The sequence below is a fragment of the Chroicocephalus ridibundus genome, chromosome 1 (assembly GCF_963924245.1).
Source record: "Chroicocephalus ridibundus chromosome 1, bChrRid1.1, whole genome shotgun sequence".
In the NCBI taxonomy this organism is placed as follows: domain Eukaryota; kingdom Metazoa; phylum Chordata; class Aves; order Charadriiformes; family Laridae; genus Chroicocephalus; species Chroicocephalus ridibundus.
The window spans coordinates 9,046,333-9,059,110 of NC_086284.1; the positions used below are offsets into that span (position 1 = coordinate 9,046,333).

The following is a 12,778-nucleotide window of genomic DNA, read 5'->3' on the forward strand; positions in this document are numbered from 1 at the left end:
TTCAGCGGGTTTGGAGGAGAAACGGAGCGGGCAGAGGCCTTAGCTCTGTGCTCTGGGTAAGGAAACGGAGCAGCTTCAGTGGCTGCGGCCGGAATGGGAGCAGATCAAGGAGAAACATCGCAACCGAGAAAGGATGCTTGGAGCGTTGCCAGCCACCTGCGTTTTCAGAACAGATGAAAGCCGGTTATTCTGAACCTAAGTCTGTCTTATAAAAGCGTCCCTCCTCATTTACGCTGAAGGTAAATCTACATACACATAAATACCAATTTATTCTGAGTGAAACTGGTTTCCATCTAAGTTTCTTATCCTTTTTGGAATATTCATAGAGGTGAGGAGAGAAAAAAAAATCAAGATGTTTGAACGCAAAAGTTTATAAACTCTCTAATTTTTAAAATATTTCCTCCTGCCCCCCAAAACCCACCTTCATTACCAGTAGACGGGGCCAACTCTGAAGGGCAGCGAGCCTTAATACGGGCTTCCCAGCCAGCGTCTCACCGGAACCACGTTTAAATGTTTTTACTCTGGCATACAATTGCCCAAAACCCTAACCAGAAATCAAATTTTTGCCCTGAAAAATCAGAAACAGTGTATACCTATAAAACAAAAGGAACATATGAATCCAGTAAAGGCAAAGAAGGAGAAAGGAGGCAGAGGCAAAAGTCAGAAAGAGGAGTTGGACAATAACCTGGGCCACCTACACGATGGCTCTGACACATCTAAAACCAGTTGTAGCTTCACAATAAACACGATGCAGCGCTGGACGCTGCTAAGTTTAGCCGCGAACCCAGAGAATTTTCCCGAGGTCGTATCAGGAACTGCTCGGACAAAGGCTGAGAGGAGAAAAGGACAAAGCCGCTTCTGAACAGGAGTTCAGGAATAACCCCCTGCACCAGGACAGGTTGGGGCTGACCTGCTGGGGAGCAGCTCGGTGGAAAGAGACCTGGGAGTCCTGGTGGGCAACAGGATGACCATGAGCCAGCCATGGGCCCTTGTGGCCAAGAAGGCCAATGGCATCCTGGTGGGCATCAAGAAGAGTGTGGCCAGCAGGAGGAGGGGGGTCATCCTCCCCCTCTGCCCTGCCCTGGGGAGGCCACAGCTGGAGCACTGGGTCCAGTTCTGGGCTCCCCAGTTCCAGAAGGACAGGGAACTGCTGGAGAGGGGACAGCAAAGGGCTACCAAGATGCTGAGGGGACTGGAACACCTCTCTGATGGAGAAAGGCTGAGGGATTTGGGTCTCTTCAGTCTGGAAAAAAGACGACTGAGGGGGGATCTTATCAACACTTAGAAATACTGAAAGGGGGGGTGTCAGGAGGATGGGGCCAGGCTCTTTTCAGTAGTGCCCAGTGACAGGAAAAACTTGACCACAGGAAGTTCCACCTAAACATGAGGAGGAACTTCTTTCCTGTGAGGGTGGCAGAGCCCTGGGCACAGGCTGCCCAGAGAGGTGGTGGAGTCTCCGTCTCTGGAGACATTCCAAACCCACCTGGATGCGTTCCTGTGCAACCTGCTCTGGGTGACCCTGCTCTGGCAGGGGGTTGGACTGGATGATCTTTGGAGGTCCCTTCCCACCCCTACCACACTGTGATTCTGTGAACCTGAAAAGCGTCAGGAGTCGAAGCAGGACTGTTGGATCAGGCAGGACAGCAGGTGGCCAGTGTGGAAGAGGAGAGCTGGGAAGAACCTCAAGAACTGGAAGCCTGAGTCTGCCTGATGTAATGGAGAAAAAACGTCAAAAAAATTTAGATTTCATGAGGTTCTGCAAAACTGAGGTCCCTGGAGGGTGACCACGGCACCCAGGCTGAGGCCTGAGCTGCTGCAGCACCTTCTTGGATCCCCACGTCCTCGCAGCATGAACTGAGATGACCCTTTTGCCCCAAAATGTCGCCAGCTCCTTTGACGTGGCTGCCCGCTTTGCCTCCTCGCCGTTTCTTCACCGTTTTGCGCAAGAAGCCAGGGAAAGCAGGGGGTCAGAGAAGACAGGGAGAGGTGACGGGATCATTAGGGAGGCCAGGAGGGAGGTTTGCCAGCTGCCACGTGAGCCAGAAGGGGCTGCTGATCTTCAGAGGAGAACAGCTCACATTTCAGCCTTGCTGCCACCCTCCGTGTTTGCTGAACCGTGCAGAAACCAAACAAACCCAGATTTAGAAAGTGATGTTCTTAAAGCTAATTAAGACCAGAACCATGAGAAAGCACCTTTCCTGAACTGTATTTTACCGTCAGAAGCGAAAAACTTCTTGGTCTTCATACAGGCTGTTTGATGTTGGGTACGTAAGGCTGCACCGAGTCCTGTCTCAAGAGAAGACCACAAGTGCTACAGCGAAGGACGAGCTGTAGCTAATCCTGGAATTAAGCTGGTTTAAGGTCAGCTAGATCCAAATAGTGCCTTGCTAATATTCCCCCTAATTATTAAGCACTTTCAGGAGCGTGTTTCCAGCCACTAAGCTTGGCACCGCAGAGAGAGGGAATTCAGCTAAAGCTGGTACTGATATTAAACCGTAGGTTTAATGATTTGCAGATGGACAGAAAGACGCGGTGCTTCCGCGGGGAGAACCAGAGCTAACTCTGCGCGGAAAGGAAAACTCCGAATAGGGGGATGAGCAGAAGGCGGTATCAGCGGCGGACAGAGGAGAATTTGAAGGAGATTCCAAAGGAGGAACACATCTGAGCTTCTGCTTTTGATTTCATCCCAAATATTTAGGCGCGGCATGAAAAGTTTGCTTAACAAGCGCTAAGACACACTGCAGGGTAGGTGTTATAAGCAAGATCTATCTTTGGATCCTTGAAGCATACTATACCCAAGACTCCTCTGATAGAAGTCTCTACTTTCACCAGGAACAATTTTCGAGGGCCTTAGGAAAAGTTCTATTACTTAAATCAGAAAAAAATAATTTTTACATCGCAAAATAGCAAAAATTAAGGCATTTTACCTGAGCCGTAAGCACATTTATTAACTGCAAGTAGCTTCCATTACTTCAGAGCGATCAGATCCTGCCTGTTTCTGTTCTGTTTAATCAGGCAAGCTGTTTCCAGTTATATAAATATTCCTAGTGTTTGTTTCATGGGTCATAAGGAGGGGAACCAACGCATTATCTTTTCTGGGAGCAGTAAACAAACAGCTCAGCTGCTGCAGTACCCAGATCCACATCAACACCCAAAGGAAAGCTGTGGCTGGGAAAGAAGAATATTTAGACCTCAGAACAACTGAGCCCCAAACCTCTTACAGTAAATAAATGTTGATGCACGTAAAACCACCTACGAAACAGCAAAAGAAATCAACAGCTTTCCTGTATGAGGAACGACCACTCCAGCTATTCTGCGATTCCCTCCGTCGAAGAACAGTTATGTGACACCTCTCAAGGAGTGCACCCTCAGCAAGTTCGCAGGTGACACCAAGCTGTGTGGAGCTGTAAACATGCTGGAGGGACCGGATGCCACCCACAGGGACCTGGACAGGCTGGAGAGGTGGGTCCATGTGAACCTCATGAAGTTCAACCAGGCCAAGTGCAAGGGCCTGCACCTGGGTCACAGCAATCCCAGGCACAAATCCAGGCTGGGCGGAGAATGGCTGGAGAGCAGCCCTGAGGAGGACTTGGGGGTGCTGGTGGATATGAAGCTCAACATGAGCCGTCAGTGTGCGCTGGCAGCCCAGAAACCCCCCCACAGCCTGGGCTGCATCCCCAGCAGCGTGGGCAGCAGGGCGAGGGGGGGGATTCTGCCCCTCTGCTCCGCTCGGGGGAGACCCCCCTGCAGTGCTGCCTCCAGCTCTGGGGCCTCAGCACAGGAGAGACACGGAGCTGTTGGAGCGGGGCCAGAGGAGGCCCCGGAGATGCTGGGAGGGCTGGAGCCCCTCTGCTGGGAGGACGGGCTGAGAGAGCTGGGGGGGTTCAGCCTGGAGAAGAGAAGGCTCCAGGGAGACCTTGGAGCCCCTTCCAGTCCCTCAAGGGGCTCCAGGAAAGCTGGGGAGGGACTCTGGATGAGGGAGGGGAGCCATGGGATGAGGGGGAAGGGTTTTCCACTGCAAGAGGGGAGACTGAGCTGAGATCTCGGGCAGAAATTCTTGGCTGTGAGGGTGGTGAGCCCCTGGCCCAGGTGGCCCAGAGAAGCTGTGGCTGCCCCATCCCTGGAGGGGTTCAAGGCCAGGCTGGACGGGGCTTGGAGCAAGCTGGGCTGGTGGGAGGTGTCCCTGCCCAGGGCAGGGGGTGGCACTGGATGATCTTTCAGGTCCCTTCCAACCCAAACCATTCTGTGATTCCATGATGCTATGAGAGGCTCTCTGCAAACTCCCTCATTTCATCCTGATCTAAAAGATATAAATTCGAGTCATAATTACAAGTTACGGCTTGCGTCCTCAAAATTAGGCCCCTTACCTGACATTAAAGCACAAAGAAGAATGGAGTGAGCACTGGTCACTTTCACTGAACCCAATGGAGCAACATTCACTATTGCATATAGACAAATTAGTTAACATAAGTGTATAATTATCCCCGACGATGCAGCCATGAAAGCTGAAAATGATTCTCACAGAGGGAAGAGAACCACAGAAGCATAGAATCTTCATGGTTGGAAAGGACCTTTGAGATCATCGAGTCCAACCATACACACACAAAAAAAACCCAAAACCCAAAACCAACCTACAATCTCTGTCACTAGAGCATGCCCTGAAGTGCCACACCTAGATGTTTCTTAAACACCTCTAGGGATGGTGACTCAACCACCTCCCTGGGCAGGCTGTTCCAGTGCCTGACCACTCTTTCAGTAAAGTAATTCTTCCTGATATCTAATCTAAACCTCCCCTGCCGCAGCTTCAGACCATTTCCTCTGGTCCTGTCATTATTCACCTGGGAGAAGAGGCCAACACCCACCTCTCTCCAACCTCCTTTCAGGGAGTTGTGGAGGGCAATGAGGTCTCCCCTCAGCCTCCTCTTCTCCAAGCTAAACATGCCCAGCTCCCTCAGCCTCTCCTCATATGACTTGGTCTCCAGACCCCTCCCCAGCTTGGTAGCTCTCCTCTGGACACGCTCCAGCACTTCAAGGTCCCTCTTGTACAGAGGGGCCCAGAACTGAACACAGTACTCCAGGTGAGGCCTCACCAGTGCCGAGTACAGAGGCACGATCCCTTCCCTGCTCCTGCTGGCCACGCTATTCCTCATACAAGCCAGAAGGCTGTTGGCCTTCTTGGCCACCTGGGCACACTGCTGGCTCATGTTAAGCTGGCCGGCCACCAGCACCCCCAGGTCCTTTTCTGCTGGGCAGCTTTCCAGCCACTCTGCCCCAAGCCCCTGGCATTGCTTGGGGTTGTTGTGACCGAAATGCAGGACCCAGCCCTTGGCCTTATTAAACCTCGTACAATTGGCCTTGGCCCATCCCTCCAGCCTGTCCAGGGCCCTCTGTAGAGCCTTCCTTCCCTCAAGCAGATCAACACTCCCACCTAGCTTGGTGTCATCTGCAAACTTACAGAGGGTGCACTCAGTCCCCTCATCCAGATCATCGATACAGATTTTAAACAAAACTGGCCCCAAAACTGAGCCCTGAGGGACACCACTGGTGACCGGCCGCCAAGAGATTTCACCCCACTAATCACAACTCTCTGGGCACGGCCATCCAGCCAGTTTTTAACCCAGCCAAGAGTACACTTGTCTATGCCATGATTTGCCAGCTTCCCCGGGAGAATGCTGTGGGGGTAGAAGGTATCAGAAAGATTCTCCTTGACTTGATTTGGAAGGGAAGCCATCACTTCTAACCTGAGTGTGAAAAGGCAAAGAAAGGGAGAAGTACTTTTGTTCCTGCTTTAACAAATGGACTCGGTTAAGCTAGGACAATAAAGGAAAGGATGTCCCATACTTACTTTCAGAGCTGTGGAAGGATGAGAAGACATGCTGAGCAGTCTCATGGAGGCTTCCATCTGCCGGGGCGGAAGGAAGAAGTTGGGAACAACAACAGGACCAGATCTGAGCAGAACTGTTAAGGAACAACCTCTGGTAGCTGCACAAAGCTCCACAGGAGCTGCAGATGTGGAATAAACCTCACTGTAACAGCTGCTGATGGATCCCAGATGGTGAGTCTCATTCATCTTAATCCATATTCTATGGTTCTGAACACTTGGTTCTTTCACCTGGCCTCTCAGAGCATACGACACCAACTTGCTTTCCAAACTTTATACTTGCTGGAAAAGCCAGTAGAGTACTTCATTAATGGTCTGAAGTTGCGGCAAGGGAGGTTTAGATTAGATATTAGGAAGAATTACTTTACTGAAAGAGTGGTCAGGCACTGGAACAGCCTGCCCAGGGAGGTGGTTGAGTCACCATCCCTAGAGGTGTTTAAGAAACGTCTAGATGTGGCACTTCAGGGCATGCTCTAGTGGCAGAGATTGTAGGGGGTTTGGTTGGACTCAGTGATCTTAAGGGTCCTTTCCAACCATGAAGATTCTGTGATTCATCCTGCAAAAATTCCAGCACAACTCAGTGAAACCAAATGTGAGATTCGGGATCTTGCAAGAAACATGGGAAAGTATTTTAAAAGCTAATTTTGCTTTTAAGAAACTTAAAAGAAACTTAAAAGAAACTACGTTTCTTTTACTACAGAAGAAACACAAGAGATATCACACATGGAGAAAAACAGCGTGGGGAAAAAAATGCGTAAAACCTTGAAACTACCCAAAATGAACTAACTCTCAGGGATCACAGAATATACTGGTTACAAATGGTGAGGAAGTCATCACTACATTGTGTGAAACACAACACAAAAGGGTCTTCCAACACCTTCCCAGGTCACCACTTCTAGACTCGCTTTACAGGGCAGAGCTCCACACAGGGAATTCCTCTTTCCGGAGGCCTGTGAGATTCTAACCAAGACATAGGACACGCTCCTTGAATGCAACGTGTGTTTAAGAAAAAAGGATACAAAACAGTTTTCGGTTTGACGGACTCTTCTGACTCTTCCAGTGGGTCTTCACTACTGTCATCAGAAAAGCTTTGACTATTTCCTTCTGAGCCTGCTTGGGCTAATACGCTCTTAACACAGATCTCATCGGAACCACTTTCTTCCTCGTCTTGACGTTCTTCATTTACAACCTCACCATTTTCCTCCTCCTTTCTTTCTGTGGTTTTTGGATTGGTCAAACCAACGCCTCCTGGAAATGCCAGTAGTTCTTTGGAAGCTGCACGGAACTCCACATTTTGCTCTATAGGTTTAGTAAGAAATGCTCTATCACACTCACAATTTCCATTTCCTACAGGGCCGTTGGCTGTTTGATGCAATTCTGACAAATGAGCAGGCTGAAACAGCTCCTTCTCTGTTGTTTCCGTGACACTATTCAAGCTTTGAAAGCCTTCTGCTACTGCCCAAGGACTGCCTTCATCTGCGTGGAGGCTAATGCACGGGCTACAGGTGGTGAGCATGCTTTGGTTGTCACCTTGTAGTATGCTGGAGAAGGTGCTGCTCCGTCTGCTGTTTCCTCTTTGCAAACAGTTTATATCCACCGAGTGCTGATCTTCGGGCCCCAAGTCTACGGGCTGGGGGTCAACACCCTGCTCCACTTCAGACAGGACACTGGACCAGGGACTAGTTTTGTCCGTTATGGTTGTTACATCATTAAGAGTTCGTGGTTCTATGACGTCTTCTTCATATTCCTCTTCGCTGTGTGGCTGGACGGCAAAAGCACTTTCACCTTCCTGGATGTAGTCTGTTGGCAAAGGATGCTCATCTTCAGGGACAGCTTGGTCCAGAAAGTCACACAACATGTGTCTCTCAAACACGGATCTCCCAAAAGAGCATGGCTGCTGGGTGTCACTGCAAATGCTGTCTGAGTCCAGCTCAAGTGGGCCTTGACTTACTTCAGTTCTGGCTTCTTCATCCTTCTGGTTGGCTACATGTGTAGCATCCAGCTTTCTGCTGTTGTCTTGCTGCACATTAGAAGATTCTTTACTATTTTTAGTTATAGTCTGCAAGTCTGAGCAATAGAAAACAGCATCGGTAAATGCACAGAGCAACAATTCACCTTTTATCTGATTTATTTGGGCTTTTTGCAGAAAATCATGTGTGCAAGCACGGTTAGGAGTTAAACATGCCCTCAAACGCTCTGGGAATGTGATCATGTTCTGCTCTCTTTACCATTGACAAGGCCAAGAGAAGGACAGAAATGCTACGGAAAAAAAGGAAATGCTCAGGACGAAATTACTGGGAAATAACTAGAAATACCTGCATCAATGTAAAGAAAAAAAATTGGATGGTGAAAATACTCTGGTACACAGAGTACACCTAAAGCAAATGGAAAAAATACCTGTTGCTTGGAGTGGCTAAAACCAGTTTGGGACAGTTCAGACCACATGGGAAGGAGAAAGGAACAATCTAGACAGAAATGACAGATAACCCAATCACCTTTTCCTCCCATAGCTTCCCCAGTTTCATTGTAGGAGCCCAGAAGACGCAGTTACTACTGATACTCTCCAGCTTTCAGTTCAGTTTACCAACTCGAATCAAATGACAGACAATTGTTAATTAAATATTGGTAAAACTCAGGATTATTGCTCAGTTGTGGTGGTAAAATTATCAAGTTCTGAAATCAAAGCCCGTGCCCCAAACACAGGCTCTGGAAAAAGGTGATTGGATTAGGAGCCTAAACATTAATAAAATCGATGCAATCCTGAAAATCTCTGGGGATCTTACAAATTCTTTAAAAAGAATCACCTATTTTTAGTTCTTAGTGAGCAGATCCTGTTCATTGTTTGAGAAATTAGTTCACCAGTATTAGGTTAAATGACAAAGTACTGCTACGCCGGGGCAAGAGAAAAGGTCTTGCTGTGGGGTAATGGTGGGGGACATTTGGAAAAGGAGAAGGAAGAGTTGGAGACAGATTGCAGAGGAGAGGCATGTAAAGAAGCGGTAAAACCAATTAATAAAGATGAGAAGCGGAACAAAAAGAGCAAAACCTTGGAGAAGAGAAAGAAAAAAAAAATGAGAAGAGCGAGGTGACGACACAAGAATCAGAAAATTCTGGCATAATAGAAATGTGTCCTTCAGCTCCATCTCTTGGAAGCGCTGCTTCCCTGTAGGTGACATTTCAACTGGCAGCACTACGAGCCACAGTTTACTCTCTACTCTGATAAATTATTTGAAAAGCACCGGCATGGATTTGATTTCCTAGTCATTTTGCTACTCGCAGCACCTCTCTGGTATGAGATCAGAGCGGCATGAACAGTTAAGCTAACATTAAATTAACTGCCATCAGTGAGCAGGCTGGTGCTGAGACGAAGAGCAGGTACAACGGAGCGGTTAGAAATGCCAGGCAGAGTGAAAAAACACATCTGAAAACAAGGTGCACAAAGAGATAGGGTTTCCTTCCCTGTCGTGTCACGCTCCATCCTTATTAAGGATGTCGTTCTGTGTCCAACAGCAGTAATCACAGGGAAAATTAATAGCACTGACGCCTCTAAAAGGGGAAATGTATTGAATGTGATAAACAGAAAAGAGACTGCTTACTAAGAGCTTTTTCTTACCTACCCTAAGAGTGCTTTACTTTAGCTATTCATCATAGGGCATAAATCTCACCTGAAAACAGAGATACGCCGATTCCTAGTAGCAAAGAACCACAGACTTGGCTCAGTACCGTCCTGTGGATTGCTTTTCCGCAAGAGCACCCTTTTTTTATGGGACGTTGAAACGTAAGTAGAATTCAGGCTACTTTGAGAGGGCCTTAACTCCCACCTAATCCGCCTTCTGAATGTTTCAGTTCAACACTACCATTACTGACAGGGGTTTGAAAGTCTTCTCTCTGAAGCAACGGACCGACACATGCTGACTACCAACACCAGGAACTGCTCCTGATTCCGTTAGAAAGTTGAAAATACTTTAAGGCAGCTTCTTACAAAAAAAAAAATTCCAAAGCAAGTGACAACTTACCATTGATTAAGCTGCTGACCTGAGACACCAACTGACTCGATTTTTCCAAAAGATGGCATCCGTTGGGATCCACTTCTCTGCTCATCGAGGCCTGACGATCAGTCTCCTGCTCCTCTTGACTTGGTTTGTACGTGTGACCGTAACTGAAGTCAGGAAAAGACCGGGTCAGCTTCTGACTGAAGTATCTTTGAACCTCATCCAGCTCACTCAAGTTTTTTCTGTAAGCAGCGGTAAGAAATTTGGTAAGAGGGAAAAAAAAAGCCTGTGGCAGACTGGTTCTATTTGTATCATTCTAATCAACAGCATGTAAATATGCGAATACAAGATTCAGGGTTATTATTGAAAAATATATATCAGTAGGTAAGCGTTGAGGTTGCTCTGTCTAAGCAAGAGTTTAAGACTCAAGAATAAATGCCAAATCAGCTGTGAAACTTAGGCTGGAAGTCAAAAAACGAGAGCTAGTTTTAAACTTACTAAATCAAAGAAAGCTGGATTTGAGATGACCTTCCAACAGAAGTCATAAAGGCAAGGATATTAATTGCCTTTATGACTGAGCTTGATAAAAATCTAAGGATTTCTACCTGCTTAAGATCTAAGGATTTTATGATATATTGCTTGTGGTAGCAGGGAAAGGGATGGAATGACTCAGAAAGTCTCTTTCAGTCCTCTATTCCTACAGATAATAAATATCATTCTCCTAAAATTTATATCTGATTTAAACCCAGAATCTAGTCAGGAGAAAAGGGCTTCTACTAAGGAGAAAGGCACCCTGTTGGGAAAGGACATCCTGCTCCGTGCACCATGAAGATGTTCACAGCCTTGTTCTTGTGCCTGTGAAAACCAACTCAGAGGGCTATTGGCCCAATAGCGTGTGTTGGGTTATAGATGGACAAAGATGGACAAAGCAAAGCATTCTATGGCAGGCTGGCTGGATGGGCCGAGGCCAACAGTCTGAGGTTCAACATGGCCAAGTGCCGGGTCCTGCACTTGGGTCACAACAACCCCGTGAACGCTACAGGCTGGGGGCAGAGTGGCTGGAGAGCTGCCCGGCAGAAAAGGACCTGGGGGTGTTGGTCGACAGCAGCTGAATAGGAGCCAGCAGTGTGCCCAGGTGGCCAAGAAGGCCAACAGCCTCCTGGCCTGTATCAGCACTAGTGTGGCCAGCAGGACTGGGCCAGTGATGGTCCCCCTGTACTGGGCACTGGTGAGGCCCCACCTTGAGTGCTGTGTCCAGTTTTGGGCCCCTCACCACACAAAAAGCCATTGAGGTGCTGGAGCGTGTCCAGAAAAGGGCACCGGAGCTGGTGAGGGGTCTGGAGCACAAGTCTTGTGAGGAGCGGCTGAGGGAGCTGGGGGTGTTCAGCCTGGAGAAAAGGAGGCTGAGGGGAGACCTTCTCGCTCTCTGCAACTCCCTGAAAGGAGGGGGTAGCCAGGGGGGGTCGGGCTCTTCTCCCAAGGAACAGGCGAGGAAAGGAACAAGAGGAAACAGCCTCAAGTTGCGCCAGGGGAGGTTTAGGATGGATATTAGGAGAAATTTCTTCCCCGAAAGGGTTGTCAAGCATTGGAAGAGGCTGCCCAGGGCAGTGGTGGAGTCCCCATCCCTGAAGGGATTTAAAAGACGGGAAGACACAGTGGTTAGACATATGGTTTAGTGATGTTTTTTGTCAGTGTTGGGTTGATGGTTGGACTTGATGATCTGAAAAGTCCCTTCCAACCTGGACCATTTTGTGATTCTATGATTTGGGAACACCGCTGTTGCTGTTTCCCTTCGGAGACTCACAGCGTTGCCAGAGCCTCAGTCCTAATGCAGGCCTGCCCCCCTAAACCCCACTTTTCCAGTCTCATCTCATCCTGCTGCAAATTACACCGATATCCCACTGATACCTCTTAATCGGCTGTTGTACATTTTAATTTTCACTTCCTTTAAATCTGGATGCCAGAATTCTTCAGTTTCAAGATCTGCTTTGCAAACCTAAGGCTTAGAATCACCTTGTTGGCTATCGCTCGGCTTTACCTGAGAGCAGTCAGGAGAGAAGCGCGTGATGACAGCGATAACGAGTCCATCTTTGCCGCCCGGTGCGCGTTCCCTTCTGCTTGCTGCAAGGATTCGTGAAACCTGCGCACGTTCTGCATATGCTCTTCATGACGAGGCGTGTGTGTTCCAGGGGGACTAATTCTGCTAGAAACAGGCCTGCGTTTAACAACAGAAAACAGGTTGAAATCCCTAATTGTGAAAAGTTTGCCAACTAAGAGCAACCAACATCTTTAAGTGCATTAAAGATCCACTGATGGATGAAACTAGCTTTATCAAACGTCATCAGGAATGGCATTTACTGTTTCAGATTTACACTGAAATAAAGTAAATTGCAACTACCCTCTCCATACTGGCTAATAGTGTGGCTAGAAGGGAATGTGCAATGCCTGCTGGGAGCTGCCAAGCCCTTCAGACCGCCATAACTTCAAAGACACATACAGGAAAAGTATAATCTCCTATGTATACTAAATAAACAAGCCATGAATTAAAATGCTCTAGTTGCTAGTTAAATGTAGAAACATTGGTGCTTGTTTTAAGGGACAGAAGGCAGGAATTGCTGCAGGAGATCTGATGATCCTAGTGATGGAATGGGCAATATTACAGCATTTCACCAGCTGTCACTCACCGGCCACGGACAGGAGTTATGGCAAAATAAGGGGGATGTATCAGTAATACTCTATTCTGACTTAACGCTTATTATCCTTATTAAAACCAAAACCAAATACAAACACATTCTTATAAAGGCCTGGAAGCTGCCAGTTTTAGCAAAGCTGTAGTGTAAATCCTAACGTAGAGGGTGTAAATGAAGCAGATCAGGAAACATCAGTGAGAAGAAAAAGAACATTT

The 12,778-nt window shown here is 47.8% G+C and overlaps 1 protein-coding gene across 4 annotated transcripts in view; it reads right to left on the reverse strand.

Annotated features, from left to right (window-relative positions):
* Positions 1 to 12,778, reverse strand: part of C2CD3 (C2 domain containing 3 centriole elongation regulator) — a 59,810-nt gene that overhangs the window by 7,298 nt on the left and 39,734 nt on the right. For 2 of the 4 annotated variants that reach the window (XR_010070093.1, XM_063327787.1), the window contains exons 29-32: positions 11,912 to 12,088; positions 9,898 to 10,115; positions 6,901 to 7,948; positions 5,846 to 5,948 (exon numbers count right to left, since the gene is read on the reverse strand). Coding sequence is in view for 3 of the 4 variants with exons in the window: in XM_063327787.1 (XP_063183857.1) it covers positions 5,846 to 5,948; positions 6,901 to 7,948; positions 9,898 to 10,115; positions 11,912 to 12,088 (1,546 nt within the window). In the remaining variant the exon portion in view is untranslated. Of the gene's footprint in view, positions 1 to 18; positions 157 to 5,845; positions 5,949 to 6,900; positions 7,949 to 9,897; positions 10,116 to 11,911; positions 12,089 to 12,778 lie in introns of those variants that run through there. The other 2 variants (XM_063327796.1, XM_063327799.1) reach the window with 2 other exon arrangements.